This window comes from Anopheles marshallii, chromosome 3, assembly GCF_943734725.1.
Source record: "Anopheles marshallii chromosome 3, idAnoMarsDA_429_01, whole genome shotgun sequence".
Taxonomy (NCBI): domain Eukaryota; kingdom Metazoa; phylum Arthropoda; class Insecta; order Diptera; family Culicidae; genus Anopheles; species Anopheles marshallii.
The window spans coordinates 75,750,640-75,778,491 of record NC_071327.1 but is presented as its reverse complement, the minus strand read 5'-3'; the positions used below and the strand labels follow the sequence as shown (position 1 = coordinate 75,778,491).

General features: G+C 44.6%; 1 protein-coding gene across 1 annotated transcript in view; it reads left to right on the top strand.

Annotated features, from left to right (window-relative positions):
• The first annotated feature begins 227 nt into the window (after positions 1-227).
• Positions 228-27,852, top strand: part of LOC128716287 (kazrin) — a 32,053-nt gene continuing 4,428 nt past the window's right edge. Inside the window, exons 1-11 of the mRNA XM_053811208.1 lie at positions 228-391; positions 3,262-3,769; positions 3,858-4,076; positions 4,218-4,706; positions 4,789-4,929; positions 5,004-5,091; positions 5,163-5,720; positions 5,814-5,977; positions 6,074-6,235; positions 6,422-6,566; positions 19,905-20,019. Of these exons, the coding sequence (XP_053667183.1) occupies positions 275-391; positions 3,262-3,769; positions 3,858-4,076; positions 4,218-4,706; positions 4,789-4,929; positions 5,004-5,091; positions 5,163-5,720; positions 5,814-5,977; positions 6,074-6,235; positions 6,422-6,566; positions 19,905-20,019 (2,706 nt within the window). The 5' untranslated portion in view covers positions 228-274. The remainder of the gene's footprint in view (positions 392-3,261; positions 3,770-3,857; positions 4,077-4,217; positions 4,707-4,788; positions 4,930-5,003; positions 5,092-5,162; positions 5,721-5,813; positions 5,978-6,073; positions 6,236-6,421; positions 6,567-19,904; positions 20,020-27,852) is intronic.

Below are 27,852 nucleotides of genomic sequence, written 5' to 3'. Positions count from 1 at the left end.
CTCTTTCACTCTATCGTGGAATGATCCCGTTAAGTGAGCTTGGGAATGTTTGCTTAATCGATTAGAATCGTTACATACCGTTCCGTAACGTTTCACGGAACGCATCATCGTTGTCGTGTGGCCAATTGCTGTACTTGTTTGCTGCACGGCTACATTACCGAACTGTTCCCTTGCCTGTACACTGCGTGGCCCCTCGGTACTGATCCTGTCCCCGACTCTCTTCCAGACTGCCATCAACGATGACACAGTGAACTCTTTGCTGCGCCTGGTTGGAATGCAGTTGAACGGAACGGCCGGCACCGTGACAATGGCCGCCGCATCGGAACCGCCCGAGCCGCCACCGCGGAATCCGGACAAAATTAACGCATCGCTCAAGCAGCTCGCTGAATCGGTAAGTAAACCCTCGATGTCGGTCCGGAACATTTGCCGGTAGAGTTTCATCAATTTTACGAAACATAATTTGTAATAAATTTTAAATTAGAGCCCAAATAAGGTTATATAATGATTAAAATAAGTACACTCATGAAAGTTATGGTCTACTATGTGAGGAGTTGACGGCTACTATGGAAGGAAGGAGTTGATCTATTTGTAGTCTCCAAACATCCACATCCTTTTCCATTGGGAATGGTTTGAATGTGATCAAAACATTCATCAACTTTAAATTAAACCATCATCTATGAGTAGAGAGTAAATTTTCATCATCTCTATTCCACCTCCCCAACAACATCGTTCTAATGATATCAATTTCTTTTTTTTGAATTCATCCGCATGCATGATGCATTGCGAAATATGAACGTTAATTCTGGCTGAATCCCCACAGGATGCTTAATCTCGGTGATATCAACAACCCCGTCTAAGCGAACAGAAAGAGATAGATAGATATATAGAGAGAGAGGGACCGATTAAAGACATTACCTTCATCTCCATCATGGCCTATTACCAACAACTTCATCCTTGCCGACTGTCCTTGTTGTCCCGGATGTTGAAGCGCATCGTACTGATACCTTCGGGCCAGATCCCGACTGGTGTCTGGCTGCTTGCGTACAATCATTCCAGTTTCAAACATGTCGGAATAAATCGTTCGTCTATGTGCTGGTTCTATTTCGGATTTGCTTGCAGGCACTAGCACTAACTACACGCTGTTGCCGAGCGATGGATGGAACGAGTTGCTAAATTCCTACCCGTGATTCGATTCCAATGGGCTTACCATCGAGTTTGGCTAAAGCCTTGGGGATGAATTACGAACGAGGAAAAATGCAATTACATTCATTAGCGAAGGGTAAAACCCCGCTACGAGGGCTTTAAACGCAAAGCCAAGTGCATTTCGATACGTCAGAGATGTCGTTGACAATGATTGTAAAATCACTACACGGGAATGCATTTGAGATGATTTAGTGGAGATAGGTGCTTAACTTTAAATCAAAATGCTGTTTTCGATTAAAAACACATTAAAGTAGCTGAAGTTAGCTTAGCATTTCTAGTGCCAATAACGAAATTTGCTTTAACACAAATGAGACGTAACAAAACAAGAGGTATTTAAAGTAATTTAAGACCACCTTTTAAGCTTTTGTTTTGGAAAATTTGAAGTAGAAAACAAAACCTGCTTCATTTTTCACTTCAAAAACAAAGCGAACAGATTTTCCACACGAATTCATCCGAAAATCCTGACCCATTACTGACGCGCGTAGATACATCAACGCTAACGGTCTCGCAACAGCATCCCAAGTAAACACGACCTTTACGCCGATCGGCACGATCGGAATGATCCTATAACATCAAACGATTTAATTTACAGCCCATTGTTGTCCGTGCGTTCGTGTACTTCGACCGGTGATCGAGAAACCTCCGAAATTCACAGCCAACGCAATTAATTAGCAATTAATGCTAATTTGGAACGTTTATTTGTTGCGCCGCTTATCGCTCGCATCGGTTCGGTGGAATGATTGGCCCAACGAACCTTCCGTAGCGTACCGTCACCATGCTTGCAAAACCGAGATTTATCCAATCTTCAACTGCTGTCGACGGACACATTAACCTAGAAAAGCAATTCGAAACACTGGCTGTGTGCTTTACACAGGACAAAGCCATCCAGGCCATTACGAGCTATTTCGAACATCTCGGTGGAAAATTGTCATCAGCGGAAATGGACCACCGGGCGCTTCGACCGATCCCCGGACCGTGTTTCTCCCTCCCCCGATTCGCTAACACAGTTTGCAAACCGAAATCGATGCTTCGCTCATTATCCGATTCTCCGAGATTTTAGCCATCGCGCACAGTGTCCTCTAACGAAAGAATCCCATTGCTAGGCGTTGCCATGCTATCGTGTTTGCACCCGGAATGGCATGCCACCGCGTTCCCCCCGCGTGCAAACCGTACAATATCCGCAGCCAACTAACTTCAATTGATAAAATTTACATATAAATTAAACTGCTGTCACAACCAACCACTATCCTGCCCGACCGGCCGGGGACGGAGCTATTATTTGGTGCCGGTGTTGCAGTCACGTTGCACCGTCCTTGCAGTCATGTTTCCTCGACGAGTGAAGCGGTGAAGAGGCTTTGCTGGCAGGAAATTGTTTTCCCGTCGATGGTTTTAACGTTTTTTTTCTCTCTCTCTCTCTCTCTCGTGTTGCTGATTTGATTGACGATAACGATGAAACTGGCAAGAAATGTTGGTAGTGTTGGCTGTTGACGGTGACAATTGCACTGTGAACTGGGCCGCCCTCTGCAAACATTCTTTAATTTGATCGCTTTGTTTCGTATTTACTCATTTGCGCCTCAACCATTACGGATTATCAGCGGCAAATGGGGGCACGGAACGTTGTGTGGGAATTCATTTGTGGAGCTATTTTAAATAGAAAATTGAAAAAAAAGGTTACCTTGGCTGGGACACCACCACCAGAACCCTATCAATAGTTGCAGTAAACGTAATCAGTTTTCACTACTACGGTTGAATACTTTAGTGATCAATGTGGTTTCATCATAGTCCTACCGCGACTATTTTGATTTGTTTCAATTTTTCCGACCTTTTACTACAGGTTGAAAAGACAACATTGAGTTAAAATCTATGCGATTTGTGGAAGCGTTTGTCGAGCATTTGCGGCAAAATATCTTGTCTTTTCATGTAATATTTCTAAGACTACATACACAGGCAATCGTTCTACCAATCCTTCCACGAACAAATAACAAAACTTGGGAAATATATACATTAAAACGAAATCTTTTTCGTTATACCTTTTCTTGTACTTGCCATGCTTCACAGAAAACACGTTCGCTGGACACCGCCGATAAGACAGGGGCATCGAGCACGACCAGCAACGGTGGCCGTCCGTTTCGACCGATCCTATCACTAGACAATGCCAAACCGACCAAACCATTCGAAGTATCCGAACGTGGAACGCCCACATCCGCACCGGCCGCTCCATTCGGAAGTACACCCGGAACCGACCACCAGTCGGCAACCGGAAGTAACCATGCGGCTTCCGACGCCGGTGCTAGTACTAGCGGTAACAATAGCACCACCACCACCACCACCGCCAGCGGACATCGACAATCGAACCAACCACTGTCCTGCTCATCGTCTTCCTCCGGTGAGGCGATGGCGGCGACGGCAAATGGAACAGCTGGTGAAGCCAGCGGGCCACATCCTTCCTCGTCCGGTAGCGGTGGCAGCTCGCAGGACAAAACTAATCTCGGTCAGCAAAAGCAAAACAGTCCGACACTCGCAGGAGAAGGCGACAATCTCTTCAAGAATGGAGTTAGCGATCTCGGTACGATGCTGGCTAAATGGAGGTTCTATTTCTATCTGTACCAACAAGCTCTTCGTATTGTCTCTCTCTCTTTCTCTCGAACACTCAGAATCACCACAAACGACCAAAATTCGACTGGAGAACGAACGATTGTCGGCAGAGATTACGCGACTGAAAAAAATGCTGGAAAACTCGCCCGATGGTGCAGTCGGTGGAATTGATTTGCTTTCCCAAAGCAACAGCTTCGATGTGCACTCGGCAGAGGACAGCAGCAACCGGATGGAAAAGCTGGAAAACGAGTTACGAATATCGAAGGAGCTAATTCAGAGTGAGTGAAGCATTGCTTGTTGACGGAAGAGTCTTTTTTAGAGACCCTTCTCTAACTAGATTAAATTTAACTACTTATTCACGTAAATACTAACTGTCATTCTGACGTTCTCAACCTCCCTTGTTGTGATTATGCCACCAGGTTTAAAGCTCGAACGCAAAAAGCTCCGCGCAGACAAGAACGATCTGCTTTCGCAGGTGAAGCAGCTGTGCTCCTCGCTGCAGGAGAAGGAACAGGAGCTGCGCAACTTCATCCGCAACTACGAACAGCGAATACGTGAGTCCGAATCCAACTCTGCCAAACAAAACACGGACCGGGAGCGGGAAAGATGGTCCCTGCTGAAGCACGCACGGGACGAAGCCGAACGGTCTATCGCACTGGCGGCACAGCTAAATGCACGCGACCTTCAGCTGCAGCGCACGCAGGAGCAACTGCAGGAAGCTCGCCGCCAACTGTCCGGCTGTATGTCGGATCAGGAGAGTTTAGTGTCAGCCGCACCGCTAACACCACCGTCGGGACTAATGGCGCACAATACGGCAGCACCCGCCACAACACCCGGTGTGGGGTACAGCAACATTAGCGGGACGCCCGGGGACCGTGGGTCGTGCAGTGCTGATTCAGGTGTGAGAGGTAGGTTACTTATCATTTGGAACCCTCAGCAAGGACGGGGGAAAGTTTGGGTCGTAGACGAATGTTGCCTTATCAAAACTAGACTTTGTTGCAGGGAGTAGCGATCGGGAGAGTGCCGCCGGTGATCTGAATCTGAGCGATGGTCCGTGTGAGAACGGACCCTGTATACAGGTGGATTCGGATAGTGTGTCCCTAGTGTCCAGCCATCATAATGTGTATCAGTGTAAGTGTTTTAAAGCCCACGCCACAGCATGTTACTTGCGTTGAAGCAAACACTCATCGTTAAACTCTTGACAGATGGAACGCCCAAAGAACGAAGTCCTACCCTATCACCACTGAACGCCGGAGCCTACTCGAGGTCTGTTGATAGTGCAGCCCTGTCTAGGTAGCTTATAATCCTTGCGCAGGAATTCAGCTAGTTCCCTCTCCGTGTAATCAACACTCTTTTGCCGGTAGCTCTTACAGATCCGTGGAACAGTTGGGATCGCCGGTGGACAATGAAAACCAAACGTTCGCCCGAAGACTGCAGCAACAACAATCGGCCGGGGCCATATCTGCCTCCGGGAAAGCACAAAGCACAGGACTAACTGGGCGTACCGGTCGGGGCGGTACATGGGGTAGCATATCGCGCGTCTTCGCCCGCAGCCGTAACCGCAACAAAAATGCCCCAATCGACACCGAGGCGACTGACTTCCAGTGGAGTCCCCTAACGGAGGAAGGGTACGCGGAGAAGCTGCGACTCCTGCGGGAAGCATCCTCGATGCCAATGGAACGCTGGAGAGCTTCACAGGTTCTGGCCTGGCTGGAGGTAGCGCTCGGCATGCCGCAGTACAGTGGACGATGCGCGGAGAACGTCAAGAGCGGCAAGGTACTGCTCGAGCTGAGCGATGCCGAGCTAGAAACCGGACTCGGGACATCCCATCCAATGCACAGGAAAAAGCTTCGGCTCGCCATTGAGGAGCAGCGACGGCCAGAGCTGGTACGCTACCCAACCATCGGACAGCTGGGACACACGTAAGTACCCATGCCCTTAGGAAACGTTTCACTTTGTGGCATCCAAGTGAAACTATTTTCACGCCATCTTGCTTTCCGCTTGCCGTAATGCAGCTGGGTAGCCTCGGAATGGTTGCCGGACATTGGACTGCCGCAGTACGCGGAATCGTTCATGCATTCGCTCGTTGATGCGCGCATGCTGGACACCCTGTCGAAGAAGGAGTTGGAGAAATATCTGGGCGTTACCAGGAAGTTCCATCAGGCGAGCATAGTGCACGGTAAGTTTCGAGACCCAAATAGTTGAGCCCCCTGTCCGGGTGTCCCTGGCACGTTCATCGGTGAGTGGGATGCTTCTTTTTTTCTCTATATTCCAGGCATTCATGTACTTCGCATCATGAAGTACGACCGGCAAGCAATTGCAATGCGGCGCCTGCAGTCGGAAAACGTAGACACCGATCCGATCGTGTGGACCAACCAACGCTTTATTCGCTGGGCACGCTCGATTGATTTGGGCGAGTATGCGGATAATTTGAAAGGTATGTATGGTAACACGGTGGTGTGATAATTGAGTTCTGAGCGAACCATTTCCTTTAAGGAAAAGTGTTCTTCTATTACTGTGTGTGTGTGTGTGTTGAACTCATTGTACCTCCTGCTCGTGTGATGTAAAACTTTCTTTCTTCTTGCAACCATTCTTTTGCCGTTCAAATTTTCCATCCCAACAGACAGTGGCGTTCACGGTGGGCTGGTCGTACTGGAACCATCCTTCTCCGGGGACACGATGGCGACGGCCCTTGGTATACCACCCTCGAAGAACATTATCCGCCGCCATCTGGCTACCGAATTTGAGGCACTCATCCTGCCAGCAAGGTAAGCGCTCACCATGCCGGACATCTCCGCCATGTTGGCCATCCTTTCTTTACACCCGTTTGGGGATCCCGAGATCCATCCGTTTCATAGTCACGTACCCATACACGTTCATTTTCGTTCATTCCGTTTGTCATCGCTCCATACCAACCAAAAACAAAAAAAAAAGAAACCATTTCACAAACTCTCGCTCCATTCTGTCCATTACTCAGTTCGTTTCCATCTTTGTTGTCGTTTTCGTGCCAGTTTTTGGACCCAAAATTTTTCGCCTTATCTCAAATGTTTCTCTCTCTCTCTCTCTCTTCTCTTTCCCATTTTCTTCCCAACCCTTATCGCAATAAAATAAAACCCACACGTACACATTCTAACACATACTCACACACCTTCGTCCCTGTTTTCCGAACATGCCGGATATTTGTGGTTTCTTTTCGGGGGGGGGGGAGTCGGGTACTAATTTTTGGGGTGAAAAATGGACAAAAAACCACAACCATCGCTACACGGGCTTTTGTGCTATTTTATCGAAACTCCGTTCACACCTTTGGGCGGGATTTTCCAACCGGTGGTTTTGGGTTTCGGGAATTTTAAAACTAATCCTGCCCTGCCACAGGTACGTGATCTTCTGCCAAATGGAAGAATATCCGATGGACAGTACGCGAACATCTTCCACACTGCACAAAGGCTCGATTAGATAAATGACTCCAGCCAATCGTTGGAACGGAAAAAAAGGGAGTAGCGATTTGGACGGCAACCGCAAACTGTTGCGCCGTGACGATGCACAACATTATTAGTATAAAAAAAAAAAAAATAGTGCCACAGACCTGACCCGAGTCATCTTCCCCATTCCTATTGCGTAATGAGCCCTTAATAAGCTTGTACCGCGAGCAACTTAGAAGGAATACCCGCTAGAACAATAATACTCATTAGTGTCACCGTGTTTCGCTTCCATCTCAGGCTCCTGTGCTGCTTCAGCTCGGTACGCTCTGGGAAGCATATGAGCAGCGTTGGGAAAGCTGAAGAATCTCACAAAGAAAGGAAAAACTGTGTCTATAGCTGTCTTTATGTGCGTTAGTCGAACAAAACTAAAAAACAAACAAACAAACAAACAAGCATAACAAAAGGCGTATGTGTATGATGCATCTGTGCCTGGCGTTGCAGGGAAAGGCTTTAAGATATCTACTAAGCGTTCCTTCCCATTTTTCTGCATCATCCCATCGTGCTTCGCTCCCGGATAGAGCCGATGTGTTTCTAAAGCCCGCAGTCAGACGGGCGTTTCCTTGTTGTGTATGGTTGTTAGCTAAGGAAAGGCAAACAAAACTGCAAGCGAATTCTTGTTTTTTTTTTTAATAACGACAAGCTTTTGACCCGAATTAGGCTAGTGAATATGCGAGTTGAAACAGAACGAATAATAGTCACACGCGATACGCGTTTATACAGAACAAATATTTAAAAGAGGAAAACAAAACTTACCACAAGTAAAAATCAAACGCCAAAATGAAGATATAATTCACACGAACGTGAAAAAAAATACAGCACACCCACACACACAGATACGCACCTGTCATGGTGTACGTATGAAGTTTTCTATGTAATAAAATTAAACATTATCCATACAAAACCAAGCCACAAAGCTTACTTCGTCGAATAAGTCGATTAAGGACACGAATAATCCAACGAGGTCGAATGTTGATGGATATCTTGCCGGTATTTTGAAACTATTCATCATGATACAGCACCACTAGTAAGACTATCATTTCTTGAACATCAGTATCCAAGTACCAGAAACCGAGGGAAATAAACTATAGAAACCACCAACACAAACACGTACAGACATACACATACACATATGCAGGGTTTTAGGGTCCAAATTAAATGGTAGCGTAACAGTTCAATCAGTAGGCGTCTCGATTTTGGAATCACTACAGAAACTTCATTACATGTACAATGTAATGTTCAAGAATCATTTTTCGCAAGATTTTATTGTCTTAATTTTATTTACTTGAAAAAAACGAGCAAAAACACCATTAAGATATGCAGGGTTTCACCAAGTGTTATGATTTTCATGTGACTTTCGTCTGTTGACTAAAGTTGGTTGACTCACAGGCCAACTTTTAATTAGCCGTCATAATGGCATGTTGCAAATGTTTTAGAAAGCTATTATTTAACCATCAATCGAATGCCAAAGTACCGGAGCGAAACTTTTCTTTGCGAATAAAAAAGAATGTTCTGCTTGTTGAAATGTTCATGCTGCCAGTTTAATCCAAACTCGTACTGCCCGGTAAAGTAAACAGAACACCCAACAACACCCAACAGACAACGCCCAAAACAATGAGAAAATCAAAACAAAAATCAAACCAGCAGTAAGGGGGAATTTTTACGTATCCAAAGCTAAACACAAAACAAAAATCTACCATGTGCACCCGTATTTCCTTTTTAAACGTATCGCGGAGATAGACAAAACAAAGCAAACAAACAAAAAACACACACACGAAATCAAACCAAACTAAAAGGCTAACTGTTAAGTAGAATGGAATTATTTATGCGAACGTTCGGAACATACACGGAACGTTTGGCCACGCTAAAACGAAGAGATTGAATAAATAAAGTATTAGTTTTCTGTACGGTGCGATACGCTCGTTTCCAAAAGTTAATTTCGCGCCGTCTTTACTGTATCTCCCCGTTCGGGCGGAGACCATTTTGGTTGAAGCTGATGCACCGATGCTCCCCAGTGCATGGTAGCGTTCTGCAGTGTTCGCGACAGGTTCGTTCGATTGGTGTTCCAACTCTATCTGGTGGTGTCTCGATGTCGTTCGTTTCGCTGTTTAGCTGGATAGATATCGTATGATTTATGTCCTTGTGCTTGTGTCTATGTGTATGTGTGCATTTTTTTAATGCTTGTTTTAACATATTTATTTTCCTCACAACATTTAATGTTTTCACCCTCACGGCTTATTGGAAACGAGTTCTCATTTTGTTTCTTTACTTTAATCGAGTGAAATCTAAATTATTAAAACAACAACCAAATTTTGAACACATCTAGTGTGGAGGTTTAACCTTCCCCAAAGGGCTGAACCTTGTGTTTTTTTCCTTTCCATCTCAACGCACGTCACTCTCCGAGGGATGCCACTTCTAATATTAATCGTGCAGCGAACTGTAAACTCGGGTAAACCATTCCGGGTCACTAGAAAGCAGCGGTGAGAATCGCAACACCTGCTCAGACAGAGCGTGCCTACGCTGGGAGGCTTTTAGTTTTCCTCCGCTTCCGGCCAAAAATGTCCCAACGGGCCGCAGGAAAAAGGATGCTGTTACCGTTCTCCTCGAAATGCGCCACGCTACGCTACAGCGATACAGCGAACGTTTTGTCAAGAGCGGTGGCAATGAATGACGACGATGGCGCACTGTCGCAGCTAACCATCATCGTCGTCTGTCACCTGGTAATTGCTTTAGCTGCCCATCACCAGCCCAGTGGTACCCAGCAGCACTACACGGCAGAGCACGCCAAATGTAATATTTGTGTGTGTGTGTGTGAGGCGCAGGTGTTGATGGAACATTTTCACATTCTGCTTCTGGAGGCGCTACGAAGACGGAAGCTTTCAAAGTGTGTAGAAATAAAGAGATAATACGAAGCGATTTGCTCCTTCGCCACCACTATACAGCGCACGAGCTGCTTAAGCTTTCGAGCAGACGTGTTAAGCAGCGTGAAGCACTGCAACTGTGGCAGGTGGAAGTGGAAAATACTTTTTTGCCCTGCTGCTAGTTGATTGGTGTAATGGCGAGCTTGTTATAATTTTAATGCCAACACGGCCCTTTACAGAGGCGAGTGCTCGCGTAGAAAGCAACTAGATTCGAGAGGATATTTGCGTCTGACATCCGCACATAGTAGCAGAAAATATCTCCACTGGAATGAAGTAAACCAAGCTGAGTTAACGCGCGCTGCTGCTTTAGCTGGTGATAAGTAGGGAAATACAAAGCAAAGTTTGCAAGCGCAGATAATGAGAAATAACGAGAAAAGTACATGAAAATTGTGCACACCTGTAGCAAGTCAAACAAGCGATAACGATATCTGGCGCTTATGTTTTTCATCCCTTCAGCTTTCTCGCTCGCTACTCTCCGGAGCGTTTGAGTGAGCATTAAAAAAAGTAACAGACGTCCATTTCGAACATAAAAACCACTACTTTGTACGTGCCACACCTTAGGGAGGGGCAACATTGTGCAACATTCGTAGCCAAAGCTTCCGCGCGCAATGGTTGGTCCGATTAAATAAGGCGGATGAAAAAAAAAGAACCAAGCATTAAGCTCATGCCGTTTCACCCCGCTAATTAATCGGTTTCGCTCGGTGGAAATTCAATAATGTTGTGGTATAATCGCACGGGCACGTCCCACCCGGAAGCACGATGCATTTTTGATGCGTGATTGACACTCTGCCACCGATCGGTATCGATGTGGAAGGGAAAATTAATATTATACGGCACCGCTTCGGTGGATTCGGTTGCTGCATTTTTCATTAATTTCGAAGTTTAACGTAATTGAACGGTGCCATGGCTTGTGGTGGGCACCATTTTTTTTTCAACCTATTTATTTCCAGCTGTTGTTGAGCTGCTCAACGAGCCTGTCAGGAACAACTTATTGCGATATATTAGGCAGAGCAAAACAATTAACTTGCTTGACGTATTAAACAGTCATTGCGGGATTTAAAATAATTGAACTCGTCGCTATACAATGCCACAGTAACAGTAAACAAAGAGGGTAATATTGCACGGACTTTTGTGATTGTTGTCAGAATATAATGATTACAAAAAATAAATTGGTTACAACCTGCTAGTTTGACCGGTCCAACTCCCCCTAAAACATATTTAAACTTCACCACACGTAAAGCGCACATGAAAGGCGCCATGTCAGCTGCACATATTCGCCCCAGCCGGAATATGCAACCGAACCCAAATAGAAACGTGTAATAAAACCGACCGTCAATTCGTGCCGTGCACGTCTGTCAACGGATCCCGTCTGTTGAGTTTGAGGGAAATCTCCATCTCTATTGAATTATTCATCCGGTCCTCGGTCCTGGTGCTGACTATCGCTGGATGGGTCGTGGTTAGACTTGGAGTAGAAACCTCCCCCATGCCATCGGGCGAAAAACCACCTGTCCGAGAATAGTTCATTTTGCTGATAACATTCATAATAAAAGCAACGGGAAGGATGGTTCCAAGTCTGGAGGATGCATCGGAAAGCGATTTCAAATTTATGGATGCAGTTCGGGAAATACACCAACGATGTATTCGCTTCTTTCCCGCGTACAGAAATGTTGGTTTTTAAAATAGGTTCCGAACAGTTCCTGCTTTTTCGCTGCCGAATCGGTCACTTTTCGATCCGTCTACACTATCCAGACGGCACACAAGCATGCATGCGGGTTGGAATTTTTCATTTCAACAAAATGGAATACGTACGATAATTGACATCGCCGCCATCGCTCATCGCCACGTCCTTTACCCTGCATCGCGGAAAATATTCTGCCGTCCATTCACCTTCCGGAGGTGTGCATATTTTCCAGCTCGTCGTCGATTGACCGATCCAGGTCCGGACTCGAACCTTACACACCTTTACCCACTGTGTGCATTTCTCCCGGGTGAACTTCTCTGCGCCAACCGCCATCAAACGGATATGGTCCGTCGGAGTTGATTAGTTCGTTTATTAGCTCATTAAATTCGTTCACTGCACATGAAAATTGCCATTTTCGATTGCCTTTTCCGACGATTCCACCAGCATCCGGGTGCGGCCATCTTGTCGGAGGGAAGGGTTCATTCATGATCGATCGGCCATCGGTGAGCTAGTTGAAAACCGCCCGAGTGAGCAGCTAATGAAATCTGCACACACTGACACGATGCGCCGGCCTGCTATTGGTTCGCTTCCGCTCGTGACAACGGGTGAATGGACACGTATTACATTAATTTTCCAACATGTGAAGAACCCTGGCCCGGCGCAATGTCCGGCTTACAGGAAAATCAAGTTAAATAATCATTTTAAGTTAGCTTTTGATAAATTGAATTTACCTTGCCTACATTAAGCAGAGTGCGAGCGCAAATATTTGCGCGGGGATTTTTCGTCCCACATACAGCATCAATGTGTACATTTTCATTATAATATCTTAAAAAAACACAGATTGGTTGAAGAACCTTCTAAACATGCACACCCAGCCAGGTCCAACAAACTCTGACCGAGGGCTTTTGCACATTACAAAATTAAACTTTCACCGTTCCATTTATCGTTCCCGCGCCTGTCGAGCCCGGGTTTTATGTTTTAATGTTTGAACCGTCCAGCATCTTCCCACCTGGCAACAAACCACACCCCGCATCCACTCCGTATCAGTCGGTAACAGACAATTTTCACAAACAAATTTAATAATAACCACGCTTCATGTCACGTTTCCGTTCACGGCCGGATGCTGTGGCATCCGCGTGCCGGTTCACTGATCGTCCAGTGAAGAAGGAAAGAAAATGTTCTCACCGTAAAAAAAAGTACGAAACCCAGCGAATAAAACAATCCGGACCGACCGCACTACACAAACCCCCCCCGTTTCCGTGGAGGGCCCTGCTCGATCTGCACGCGGAAAAGCACTCAAGTTTTCGCTCACCCAACGCGTGCTAATGACGTGCGCTGGGGCAATCAAAAGCTATGGCTCCGTGCCAAAAATAGACTGTGGATAGCACTGCCACAAACGAGAATCCATTCCGTGTGGTTTTTTTTCCTTCCTTTTTTCGCATGTTGTCTTCCTTTGCGTAAACCCGGCTTTCATCTCCGAAAGCGCCAACCAGAACAATTGGCCTAAAGAAACCACTTCGTGACTCAGCTGTGATTTTTTGGGCACATTTTCCCCGTAAGCACTTGTGCGAGAGAAGCTTCGTAATCTTCGATAAACACGACAAGCACCAAGGTTTCACGTTTATCCGCCACAACAGCACGTTGGTGGCCGTTGTGGGCCCGTAAGATGTATCGCTGGTTGGGTTTTAGAGTGGTAAACAAAGGTGATCGTTGCCATTTTTGCGATCGATAAGATACGACAATGCGAGTTAGTTCACTGTAGTGGATGCGTTATTGGGTATGTTATGTCGTTACCTAGTGAAGTTAACCCATTAATTCATTTTTAATTGTGAAATTGTTTACAAACCTTGTTGGCTAATATAGGTGAACTTTGATCAACTGTCCCAGAACACTCTGAAGCTGACTCCAAAATCGAATTCACAGTATTATCATGAGTTGAATCTGGAATGAATGTGGATTTGAAATTGAGTTCGGAGTTGAATCCGGAGTTGAACCCGGTGTAAAATTCGAATCCAATTCCGGAGTCTAATCCCCAGTTCAATCCGGAGTTGAATTCGGAGTCGGATCTTCTGTTGAATCCGGAATCGAATACAGAGTCGGATCTAGAGTTGTATCTGAAATTGTATCCGAAGATGAGTCAGATGCTGTATAACGAGTCGGAATACAAAGCAACCATAGGTTTAGACTAAGAAATTGGGATATTTCTGGATTCATTTGATATCGGAGATTTTCCCATCACCCATCATTAAATTGGATTTCACCCATCACTAAAACACACAATTAACTAATTGTACTAACGACCTCGGAAGGTGCTTTAAATCATTTGTTTCAGCTCACTGGGCTAAAAGTTTATAAACAGCGAAAGAAGCTTAAAACCTCTTTTATCAAGTATGGCGCATTCCACCTTATCGATGTTTGATTGCAATTTAACGACTGTATAAACCTTTTCCAGTCTATTTCCATAAACCACCATCAATAGCACACATCGAAGCTTTTCAGCATCGAGTGTCATAATCAGATTTCGATAAACTAATAAGAGACAAAAATTACAGTTTGCTCGGGAAACTTTCCCTAATCGGCGATCTCATCTCAACCAGGCACACATGCCACCAACACGCTCCCAGCGTTTGGAGATGATTGCAAACTTTTGATTGGCTAAATTAATTGCATTGCCCACACGAGTGTCCGGGGACACGGTGCCCTTCGAAAACGTCGAAAGGTCGCAACCGGAATGGAAAGGTTTTGTTGATTCGACTCCCACCTTCGGCCACCTCAAATTCTGGCCCCATATATTACGGGTGGAAAGTTCAACGATCAACCACCCCCACAACCCATGGGCAACAACAACATTTCCTAGGTCAGTCTGCGATCTTTAATGTTTAATGTTGAGTGTAGCTACAAGGAGCCGTCCTGTATCTAGCAGAACTTGACAAAAGATCCATCTGTTGCCGGCGGTAACATCGAGTTCAAGTTAGATTGCACCGGTAAAGCGCCATCCAACCGGTGACGATTTACTATCGCATCGTTTCCCGGAATGCGGAGGTCGTTGCGATTTATCGCATGCCACACTTTCGGCGAAGGCGCGTGGTTGTTTTGTAATCTTTGTTTTCTGGGTTTTTTTTCTCTCTTATGAGAACAAAAAGGATGACACCTACACTTTAGCGGAAGGTACCCGGCCTTCAAGAAGGTACCGGGACCCCTGACGAATGATCCTGTTGAGCGTCTATGGTTTGGAATATCAAAAGGATATACTGTTTCCTGAGGCAGCGTAACAACTTGCAACAACTTGAACGATGATCGTGGAAGACAAAAATAAAACAGTGCACATAAATGCTTTTGGAATCTTCTTATCTTTATAAACGGGGTTGGATGTGCAAAGAGTGTCTTAGAGTTATGGGGTCTGTCGCTGCGAAACTTGCGCAACAAATTGGATGGATGGAAGTTTTTATTATCATTCGCTTGCGCTTTTACGCTCGTCAACAAATTACCGGGCACCAACCGGCACTTCGTTGCGTCTGTTTTTTTTTCCGACCGACTCCTCGTTAGCCCTTTTCTTTCGGTGAGTGTTGGCGAGTTGCGACAGACCAGTTGTGAGAGTTTGTCGTGGAAGGAAAGTGTGTTTTCACTCCTTTCGCTGCTGGTGTCCCGTGCTTCCCACACACTTCCGCCCACTGTCCTACACGGATGGGCTGTTTTGGAATTTAAATGCTTCTCAGCGCGCAATGGACGGGACTGGTTCGGTGAATGCTTACACCGACAGCCCCTTCAAAAATGGTTCCCGCGAGAACGATAGCGATCTGTAAATGGAATTTTTGGACGCTCCACGGAAGCGTTCCTCGTGGCACATCTAGCACGAATGCCGGGGCCTGACGAATGTGACTCCTTGAGTTATGGGCTCACGGTCACCGAGCAGCGCACCAACCTTCCCATAAATCGGTCCGAATTATACACACAAAACTCGGAAGGCCTGGGCATTTCTTCGCTACACAAAAGCAGCCACAGCTGGGTGAGTGAAAAGCGCCCCGGGTCGTATGAGGTCATAAATCGCGCAAGTCGTAGAACACAACTTTCGCATAGAAACTCTCCTCCACTGGTACGTTGCATAAGTTACCATCTTGTTTCGTCCGGTACTCCCTCCTGGAAGGGTTGCAAACGTTTGCCCCCCCTTTTGCCGTTGCCCATTCTGTAGTACGTCCTCGTGACCTAGCATTAATCGGGTGATGGCGTTGAGGGTAATGCTTAGCTATCTCCCGCGTCCTTAAATCATAATCCACGCGAACCTACGCTAACATCCTTCCGTAGGTGTAACGCTGTAAAGTTTTTTTTTGTTACATTGGGCAACGAGCAAAAGTTTCTTCAGCACACAAAGGTAGTGAACCGTCGCTCATGTGTTCAAGTTCTCAGCTGGTTCGTGTCTTGAAGGCAATAAAACGTGGATAATTCCCTTTACTACCCACGGATCGAACCTCACGGGACCGAACCGCGTGCAGACAGCGTTCCATCCTTTTGACTCACATATCCTTGCCGGCCATATCTTACCCCGACTGTCACCTGTTTCGTGAGAAACCGAAATATTGGTCTGACCTTTGACAAGGCGATGGACGGTGGCGTTTGCAATGGGCGTCTGGTCTGGTGGCCGTCTGTCGGCATGCCTATGCCGTCGTGCATAATTTATAGTGACAGATAATAAACGAGCACGTTGCGCTGGCGTTTAAAGTCTAACCTGGAATGTAACGGCCACGGGTGGGATTGCGTTTTGTACGGAAAGCAGAACAAACGCTCATGTTATGTCGATGCGTGATCGAGAGTGTCAAAAGCGGAAATACAATTCAGATAATAAAGGTTGTAAGGAAATAAATTATTGCTGCGCATAGCATAACGCGCGTGTCAAACTCATTCGACTCATTCATGTTCAAACACATTTGCGTGAATATCTTCATCCGTTATGTGCCAGCCAAGGTTATTCATTATGCCATCCGTATTATGTAGATTTGTTTCCAACTTGTGTGTCTTTCCAAGAAATGTTATTCCATGTCCTCAATCACCATGAAATTGGAACAAACTCAAACTGATTTTATGTAGCGCATCAAAAAAACGAAGTTTACCGGTTAAGCTTCGCACAGCACGGTGTCCACTGATGTGCATAAAACGCTATCGAACCGTAAAGAGTGCAAATACTTCTTGTGCCACCATTTTACTAATCTAATAATGGACCCAACCGACCGATCGACACTAAACGAATGTATTTAGGCGACGTTGAATGGAAAATAAATGCTGTTTCATTTTTTTTTCTGTTCCGGAGTAAGTGTTTACTCAACGAACCATTTATTTTTGTCGCTATCAAAAGCTTTAAGTGCATCGTTCCCGCGGCATGTTTTCCCTCTGCTCGATTGTAGTGAAATGGTGCGCCTGCCAGTACGACTGAGAGGTTGTTTATTGGCAGGTGCCACGGTCCGAAACCTTTGAGCACCTTTCCTCCCCCTCAAGTCGTCAGTCGGGCACAGTACGTGACCGAACATGATCCGGAACTTTGTGGGATATGTTGTGCAGCAATGCAATAAGCTTGCCGAGCATATTTACTACACAAACCTTCATTTGAGACCGGTCGAATCGTTTGAATTGCATCAAAGAGAAATCAAGTACGGTGCAAAAAGGGGGAAAGAATATGTAATATCCAGTTCCCGGGTCAGCATGTAGTGCAAATATGAACGCGTATATGAATCATTTCACGTCCAGTTTTCTCGGATTTGTGGGAATATTAATTCTAGCATATGCACACGTACATCAACAATAGCGAAGTACCTTTTCAATGGTTAACTCGTTTGAAACGCGCATGCAATGATTTGTTTGGTAAATTAGTAGCCAACCGTCTCGATATCACGTTTGAAGTCCGATATAATGATTAACATATATGTTTTGATCAAACGGTAAACAAAATACGGTATGGTACGAGAGGAAACTGTTTGACAAAGTTAAGCACCGCTAGGTAGCAAAAGAAGCAAAAGTAAATCTACCAAACTATCGCATCAATAAGAAAATTGCATTTAGCAATCCCTTCCCGTGTTTCTCATAGCTCTTCAACATTAAGATGGGATTAAGTCGGGTCGGGATTAAGAGTTCCGAAGTCACAATATGCCAGCCTCTATCAAAAGTCATTCAACTAATGCTTGTCTTTCTGCTACCAGTAGCTCTGAATGGTGTACGTTTCTTTCTTTTTTATCCTTCCGGGGATTAAATACGAACAGTAAAGCAGCTCAATACTGTTGGTCGCTTGGAAACTTCAGACTCTTCTCGAGTATATTGCACTTGCATATATGTTGTCCACGAGTCGCTTGCTTCACTTCATTGCATTCTTTTACCAAAGCAAAGCTGCTTTGCGTCCATATTCGCTTTTCACTGCCAACCCCTTCCGCAGTTCTGGCTCGGGAATGTAAATATACACATTCCTTTTCTTCATTTTCTACCATTTCGTCTTTTTGCGTTTTGCTAGGACAACTCTTTTCAGCTATGTTTACAAATACTCCATTGCGCACGAATTCATGCTCGATGTTGTTCAGCTACCAAGCGTTTCTTTCTGGATATAGGGACCTAGCGATGCTCCCAGATTGAGTATTATAATTCACCCTTGAGAACATGTTTCATCTGATCACAAAAATGTAGCATGTAAAATTACATTAAATAAGCTGATATTTTATTAGCTCGAGCATTGTCTTGAACAAGTGCGCCTGGAAAGGTATGCAATTTATTGGCTGTGACAGGGCCACAGTGGCGACATCTACATTTGTTTGGAGTTGGCGTGATCCCATAAAAAATCGAAAAACAAAGGTATTTTTTCGATATTTGTGGAGTATAAACCATGTGTTAGTGTTCCGATAAATAAAAATTCCTACATCACTAATGGTTCTGCAAGAACAGGGTTACTACCAACAAAAGGGTTCCATCACACACTGATGAAAGGTTTATGGTCGTCCTCAAAAAATATTATTTGCATAACTTTCAGACGTTTCTATTCTAAACCACATTCTAGCTGATATAAATTAACGAAAGATTTGTATGACGAAAGTTCTCTAACCCAACTAATGTCAATTACAACCCTCACCAGAGTGTCTTTGCTCCGTTACCACTCATTAGAACTAGATTTAGTTTTTTTCATTTAATGCTTTAATACCTCCTAAATGTTCTATCAATTTTGTATTTTGGAATGTTATCCCTTTCTATGCGAACATAGTTTGGCCAGTTTCTTTACTTCCTTTCACTTAACGAAAAAAAAAATTATCCTGAATGGGAATATAACCCCATTATGTCCAATGATATTTGCTGCCCTCTCATTCATTTTATCCCGTTTTTTGAACAGTTTTGCGATATGTTTTGATTGATGTGTAATGGTTTCTTTCCATAACTGCTTCTTTCTTTTCTTTTACCACTTTCTCTTTTTTCTTCTTTCTCTCTTTTTCTCTTTCTCTCTTTTCCCGTGCTCGCGTTTTGCTCTCTCTCTCTTTCTCACACACACGTACACTCTTCCCATGCGGTTCGCCATCTCTTTTGTCGTGTTTTATCGTGTCACTCGTATGATTCTGGTAATGTCGAACCAATCGCCTCGAACATTTCTGCGCAATGTGTGCACACACAAAAAAAAAATGGGAAATGCAACGGACCACACGTAAACGAATCACGGTCACAAACGAAAACTTACCCTTAATTGAACCTCGTTTCACCTACATTGGAACACACACGATGCTCAAATACACGAAAACAACACGATAACAACGGAACAACACAAACCAACCACTCACCCGATACCGACACCTGGTGCATCTGCAACCGATCAACAACCATCTCCGCCACTGTCGACAACCAATCCGGCATCAACCAACACCGACACCACAAAACACGCTACACACTAACTATGCACAACCTCGCGGATCGCACGGTAAACGGCTCCGGTAAATGGCTCCGGCAAATGGAATGGATGCCAATGCTGTCCACAATGAACGGGACAATATAAAACACATACAAACATCATCCCAGAACGACCATGGGCCAAGGAATACGCACGGGCGGTGGTACGGTAATACCCATCACGAGCGGGATTGGTATGATGTCCGCAACGGGCTGCGATCGCCGTAATACCGGTAGCTTGCGCGTGAGTATACGAGCTTTATTTTAATCCCATTTTTCTACCTAAGCCTAATTCCTACCCACTCATTTTCAATTAACGTTGTGCATGTGTTTCAAATTAGCCAACGTTGTATGGCGTTATTTTCAATTCGTAGAACAGTTATTTAAATATTATGAACCAAAATGCTCCCTGTAACATAAGCGCTGTATAATTTTCCATATTACGCCAGCATACGTATGTAAATTGATCGTTTTTTTTATAATCCCAACCGAACAAGTTGTAATAACGCTCCTAAACAAGTGTCCAATTAGGAAATAATGAAAGCTACATTAAAGCTACAAACACAACAGCGATCGTTATGCTAGCTTCAAAGCTACACAGCTATCGAAAAATTAATCATGCTTGAATGGTTCGTTTGCACTTTCCTCGATGCAAACATGTTGCGTATTCCACATATATACATTGAACCATTCGTGATCGAACCGAGTGTAATTGAGCGAACTCACCGCATCCCATTGTTCCACTCGCATAGGTGTGACTAGTTTTTACTAGTGCAAGGATCGTTGTTAACAAATGATTGCATACCATGCAGGCGCACTTATTTTATTAGATGCCGATAGCTGTTGCAGTTGCTACTTTAACGGATGATATTAATTTAATTCATTTTGATTATTTATTTTTGAAGGCAATATTTTAAATTGCATTCACAGCAATTATTCAACAGGTTTTTGTAAATATATCCTCGATCATTAAACATTAATTACGCCTGTACAGTATGCAAATGATTGACATTATGTAAACCCAGCTCTATCCTTTTTCATTTCTGTCAGATTGCGTCTCGAGTGTATCAAATCGTTTCAATTTAAAAACACAAACAAGATAAAAATAATATACTGCCTTCAATGTCACTCATGTGACATTTTTATGCACCTAGCGGTGTTTCCTTACAGACGCAAATGTTCCTTCTTTTACCACCAAACGAATCCTTACTAAATTTATTGCAAAACTGTGTCAAATAATCCCATCACAGAGATTATCAAATACGCTTTACGCCATCCGGTCTCGATAATCGTTTCACATATTCCATCGGCTTCCATCGTCCCCCGACCCAGCGGGAAAAGCCGCTTAACTTTGCATCATAAATCGGTATTCATGAAAGCTCCGTGCCCGCCTTTCGAACGGCGAAGCATTACACCACGGAGTATGTGTGGGTATGTTTGTGTGCTGATTTTACCTCTGTTCTTGTACACGTTCAAAGACTTTTTTCTCCACCCAAACCGGGAACGGGGAAAACTCTTCATGCACGCTCAAGCATAACGTTGCACTCGTGCGAGGAATGCTTCCTGGATGCGAACACACACACGAACACATTCGATTGATGTAGGAGAAATTGAATTCCAACACTTTCAACACATCGCACAGCTCACGTCCCGGGCAGGCTAAAAGAATGTCAAACCATGTGTCAGCCAATTTTATAACACCAAGCTGAGCCGAGCGTTCACACTCCCCATTGCGGGCGAATCAAAGTCACGTGTCATGTGTCGTGTTGTGGAGATGGATGAAAACTTTTCCACGTTGCTTGTTATGCGGGTTAGGGTTGTGCGAAAAGCTCAACTTACAGCAATCAAGCGATCCCTCCCCAGGAAGACGTTTGTACCGAACGGGGATGCCTTACACACCCGAACGGACAACGTACCGCTCATTAACCCCTTTGCTGAGCTAATCGCATGCGACGATAAAATCCACCAAAAGAAAGCACAACACGCTCAGGCCGTCTTGCTACGTCGGACGTAACCCCTTTTATCCCCATGCTTCCATTGGCCCGCCGTCTAATTCATCATGTTAATCCATCCTAAAATGAGAAAATTTCGTCCACTTCCTGCTCGTCAACTCCGAAAGCTTTTGTTAATCTGTGCTCCGGTCCGTCCGAAACGGGGACGAAATAATTCCAACTAAACCTCAGAAGATCATCTCCCCTAGCACCCTAGCACGATAATGTCCACCGTTGTTGACCCGCTGATGACTTGCTTCCAGAGTTGCTACGTGCGCTTGCACTTAAACCACGGTTACGCCCGGCTAGGACAGGAGGAAGATGATGAAAAGCCAACCGACCCGAAGCTCGACAAGTGTTCCGGGGAGTGAACATTTCCGTGAAGGATCGGGACGACGATGCAGGTCCGGCATTGGGACTGCGGTAGATGTTCCAATAGTGTTCCGTTCGGAAAAGCCCTTAACCGTCACTAAGCTAGCTGAAGACACGCCATATGCCCGGAACGGATCAATAACGAACCCATCCAAAAATGTTCCACGTGCATGTGCAACAGCTGATGGGTTCGTAAATCATTCTTCCACTGTGTTTGAAGCTGCAGCCCAAACTCGGTTCAACTAAATCATGTTGAATGATGGTCCACGAATCGAATGTATCCCACGGAGTGTTTACACCGTTCTTGAAGTGTTGGTGTGTTTTTACAGTGTGACAATACCATTCTCTGTTTTTATTGGCTAAATATGTTTCAGTTTCTTATTTTAAACCCAATTTTTCCTCTATTTTGTACAGTAAAATATGTTTTTATTATATAGAACTCTGTTGTATGTTGAAAAATACATAATTGTTTTGCATTTTTAAGCTCTTTTTCTGTTGTTTCTACGTGTTAATTCCTGAATTAGACCAATTTGATTTACTACCTCTTGGTATTTACATGAAAGCATATCATTTTTCACTTCTGACTGTTTATCTTCAATTGGTTTTTTGTTACGAAGACATGTTACGTCTTCTGTTCGTTTGATAGAATTATCAATTTACTTGTTAAGGCAGTTAAAATCATAACTAACTCACACATAAATCTGAACAGTAATTGCAATGATGTGCTAAAAATGATAAACCAAACGTTTGGATGCTTCATACTATCGCAAATGTAGTACATTTGCTGTCCCAAATCCCCACCGTATTCCCGCACCAGAGTCGTTCAAATGTTCTTGTTTTGACAAGCGTACATTGGGATATGCAAATAGCACGCTCATACAATGCTGCAAAAAGATCTCATCCCGTCCCGAACCTTTTTGCAAAAATTCATAATTCTCTTTCAAGATGAGTTTTGGCAAAAATCGAAAACTTTGCCTCACTTTACGAACTGAATGTTGTGATACTTTTCCAGTTTGTTTTTTTTTTTTGTCTCTATGTAAACAGTCTGCATGTGTGTGTGTGTAGGTTTTCTCATGCGCTTTTTTGTTCCCTTCCATCCTATAACGACACATTATCCCTTCCATGTCAAACTACACCGCCGTACAGCACACACCACTCCACTATTACTTAGTGTCTTTAAATGGCGCCACGGGACGAACGCCAGGTACTGAGCCCCGGAAAAAGCATCGTTGTCCTTTCCAGCGTGTCCTTTGCTTCCTCCCTACGGGTAGCCCTCTCCACCGTCAAGTACCGTGCACACGCCACTCCATGCCCGGGTGTGGCTTTCGACGTTGATCTACCGTCATTGGCACGGCAGCACACTGCTAGCACACATGGGTGTATATCCTGTGCGCCATATGCGACCCCGGTGCCTGACGAAGGCATACGGTTTGGAAATGTTTGCCTTTAGCCACGTATGGGTGTATGTGTGTGTGTGTGTGTTAGTTTTTTCTTCGCTTCTTTTCCATTCTGTCGGAAACGTCGAGCGAGGAAGCCATCCAAAACCGTCCATCCATCTCTATCCGCACCGAGCGGTACACAGTCATGGGGCGCGAACCGGATCAACAACTACATCCTACCCTTCCATCGCATCCATATCGTACCGAAACGCTCTGCCCCGGCACTTCCGGTACGTGCGAACGGGAACGGGCAAAAGATAACATTTCTGCAGCATTTGTATTTATGTGACTTGCTGTTTGTTTTGACATGCTATGTAAATTTTAGATGAGCTACACCTTTTCTTAAAATATTCACCTCGGGCAAGGGAAGGGTGGATGGAGATCACCCCGGGTATCCGCTTGCAGCCTTCAGTCCCACTTTCCCCGGATGGGAAATGCCTCCGCTCGCACCTGCATCTCTTCACGGTAAATCATCATTCATCCGCACATAATTTTCCTATGGCCTGAACGGAAAAAACAGCAAACAGTTTCCCCCCGGTGATCGAGCACGGATGTATGTAAATGCACATTAAACCGTGAAAAGCAAGTGATTCTGAGTGAAAACTCTGAACAGCTAACAAAAAAAACGGAGGGGCACCAGCCATCAGGCCCAACTAAACAGCTCGAAAGTGCACCGATCGAGGACACACTTTGGAAGGACCTTTTTTTGTTAGATGAAATGGAGCACTGAAAAATGATACACTGGTGCAGCTGGCCTGCAGTGTGATGAAAACAATTTCTTTCGTGAGTGTTTTATACCTTTTTGGAAAACTTTTAAAACCCGTCCCAAAAAGCGTTGGAGGGTATGGAAAAACTTTTTACCCAAACTAACCTTTCATACTGACCTGTTGGTGTATGTTGACTCGAAAGAATAATTTTAATTAAAATTCAGTCCTTTGGACAAACAACCTGTACTGCAGGTTCTTGTATTATTTCGGCTATTTTTAACCACCTAGAATGAGTTATGCTTATAATTTAGCAAAAAAAAATCTAATTTTTTTAAACAAAATTTTGTTGTTCATTTTATTAAAATGCCATTCTCGATGGAATTAGAATAAAGCTCAATGAATACTTCAGATAAAACCGGACAAACTGTGACAATAAAGAGAATATTATTTATTAAGCACTAAGCGACTCAACTGCACACACACACACATACTCGTTTAACATTCATAAGCATAAGCTTTTGAAAGCTTTTCTCCCCAGTTGGTAAGCCACCGTCCGAAAACGGGGCGTACTACAACGGATGTAGTGTGTATCGACCCACACAATAAAAAAAAAACTCCCATACGGAACACCATTTCACGTAATCTTCGTAATTCTTTCCATTGCATTGCACATTTTTTCTACACTTGTGACGCAGAGAAACAAGTTTTTTTCTTCCTGTTTCAACTCGCACACCACACGCGCAGGAAGGCAGTGACTGTTCGAACGGGAATCATTGCTACCGTTCCGTACTTTTCCCAACGGTGCCGTTAAGGAAGCACACGATGGCACGATTGCACTCAGAATGCACACCAATAGCGGTGAAGTGCAGTGCTGTTCCATTTGTGCTGTGTGCATCTGTGCTTTCACGTCAACCGAAATGCCGATGCTATTGTGAGTTCTGGTGTCATATGCAGACACACGTACGATAAGATGGCAGGAAAAATGTGCCACTGTGCTGTGTTTGCCTTCGTTTGGCCAAATGATTGCTTCGGGCGGCCGTTACACTTGATGCGGGCATATGGGACTTGGCAGAAAAAATCCTCCAGAATGACTGTCTCCTCACTGACGAGTTAATCGGGAATCGATGGGTTTTTGTTGAAGCCTTTCGGTACAAATTGTGTCTTTCTGGAGAAAAAAATTCTCCAACTTTTACCAACGAAAGTCTCGGTAAGGCCACCTACACGCCAGCATTCGTTATTGTAAAATCGCACCACTGCGACTGCTATCGATCTATCGTGGCAGAACAGCACATCAAAAGACACGTTGGCGTGCTCCTCAAAGCTCCTTTAAACGGCCTGTAGTCTCTGGCGAAAGGGACGATGACAGACGATGGAGCGGAGCAACCAGGATGCTGGATGGATGGCGCATGAAAGTTGATAAAGCAAAGCTTTCAATGAGCTCAAACACAAGAGACTTTCGGGGTGACGTAAAAACTCCGCTTTCTTTCAAACAGTGGCACGTTGGATGAAAGCCGGCAGGGACTGGTTCGGGGTGACGTCTACAGTTGTAAATCTTTGGCTGATTGTTACCTTTGTTCCAGTGCCCGGATGCCTAAAAGCTCGAGCGAAACTTCCTTTTCCCTTTCTCCACGGTACGTGGGACCAACTGGAGAGTAAACCCATTTGCTCGATTACGGCACAGTATGTGCGATTGTATCCTCGACAAGCAACAACAAAAAAAAAACAGGAATCTCACACAAAAATGGAAGCAATTTTCAGTAAAAGCTAACCCAACCCTCCTAACCCTAACGACTCCCGCCCGACGTTTTTCAACAATCGATCGATTGATCGAACAAGATAGACTCACCCATCACACTCACCTGCCAATGGATGCCATCTTGGCGGTTGAGCGATGGTTGACAGTTTGCGACTGAATTCTTGGCGATGAAAATGGTGCATGGAATATCCTTAGCTTCGGGTGCGTTTTGTTGGGGGCATCACTATAGGAACAGTGTCAAATCATTGTCCCGTAACGTCTTAATTCCGGTTCCGAAGTCTGACACGGGCTGCTAACAGGTTTTCATCTCAGAAATGTATTGTCATCCCGTTTGGCGACACGTTCATGTGTTTGCGATTTGGCCCGGGAAAACGAAACGATACATACAAATTTTTGAACAGTTTTCCCCGCTGAAGCTTATTGGAATGATGATAATTTCTCTACTGGAAAACTACTTTAAAAATTCATCTGTTTGGAGTGGAAGGTCTGCATCATCCACCGACGCATCACCACGGGACGGGAAACTTTTCCAATTAAGCATCCAATTGTGCTCGTCCACACGGTGTTCCTAGTGTGGTGCGCTTTGTAGCCTCGTTGTTAATATATTCCACCGATCCATCAGAAAGTGCAGCCAAAATTCAAAAGCTTATATCGATCGCCACCAACCACCCACGTCCGGTTACGGGTCCATCATGGGCGAGTAGTAGTGCATCATAATTTACGACTTGACTGGTATGCAGCAACCACACACCTCGAACGGGTGCCACCAGAGTGCAACGTAATAAAATTATATCGAGGAGACGGCGAGGAGACATGGAACCCCAGAACTCGTCGGTGTGGCGCAGCAGTGTCCCGATGATTTATGCATTGAATGGGTTTTTGTCGATGCACCTACTCGCTTCTAACTGCAAGTGACATTGGAATCGTTTAATTGGCCTCCGGGATCAACCGGCCAAGTTTGCTTGGTGTTTGTGCATATGTGTACGCAGCAAATGACTGCCTCTTTAGGGGTATCGGGCAAACATTTATTAGAGTGATTTCGATGAACATTAATGGTGGTGTGTTTTTTGGTTGTATACGACATCGTAATGATAATTAAAGACTCATGTCTTTTGCGACGAGAATACCCAGATTGAATAATATTATTGCTGTGTCAAAATAAATTTTGCCAGAACAACGCTGTTTCTTACTGAGCTTTTACCTTTCCATTGGCTTTAAAGCATAATTGGCTTAACAGACAAAGAAAAGAGCGCCATTATAGTGTAGCAAAAAAGCATCATTATAATTGGCAGCAATAAAATATGTACGATTTTTACAACATCATTGCAACCGAACCTCTACCGCAAACGCTACTCACCATCCATTATCGATTCCATTTTTGCTGATTGCATTCCGGCGTTAATGTGGTGCTAGAACGATCATAAAGCGATGGGTGCTAACGGGTACACAAAAAAAATAAGATGGATCATCATTATATGGGGCTTTTTCTGGCTTTCCGTAATGGGCATTGCCCCCGATAAAGCGTAATGCCCCGTGCGGAAGAAATCATTGTTATTGCTAATAAACGGTTTAACTACCTCCGTTTATTATTAGCTACTTTACAAGTTCCCGGGTTTAAAGCGGCTACTGAAGTTTATATTTGAATTCTAAACGCCTTGCTAGAGGGTCTGTGAAATAGTGTAGTCGGTACCGTGAGACTCAACATTTCATGTCAGGACTGAGTTCAAATCTTTGTTGAAAACCACGTAAGGAATTAATTCCAGCCAGAGACTATCTCAAGCCAAATAGAGATGACAGGAATCAAAATGAATT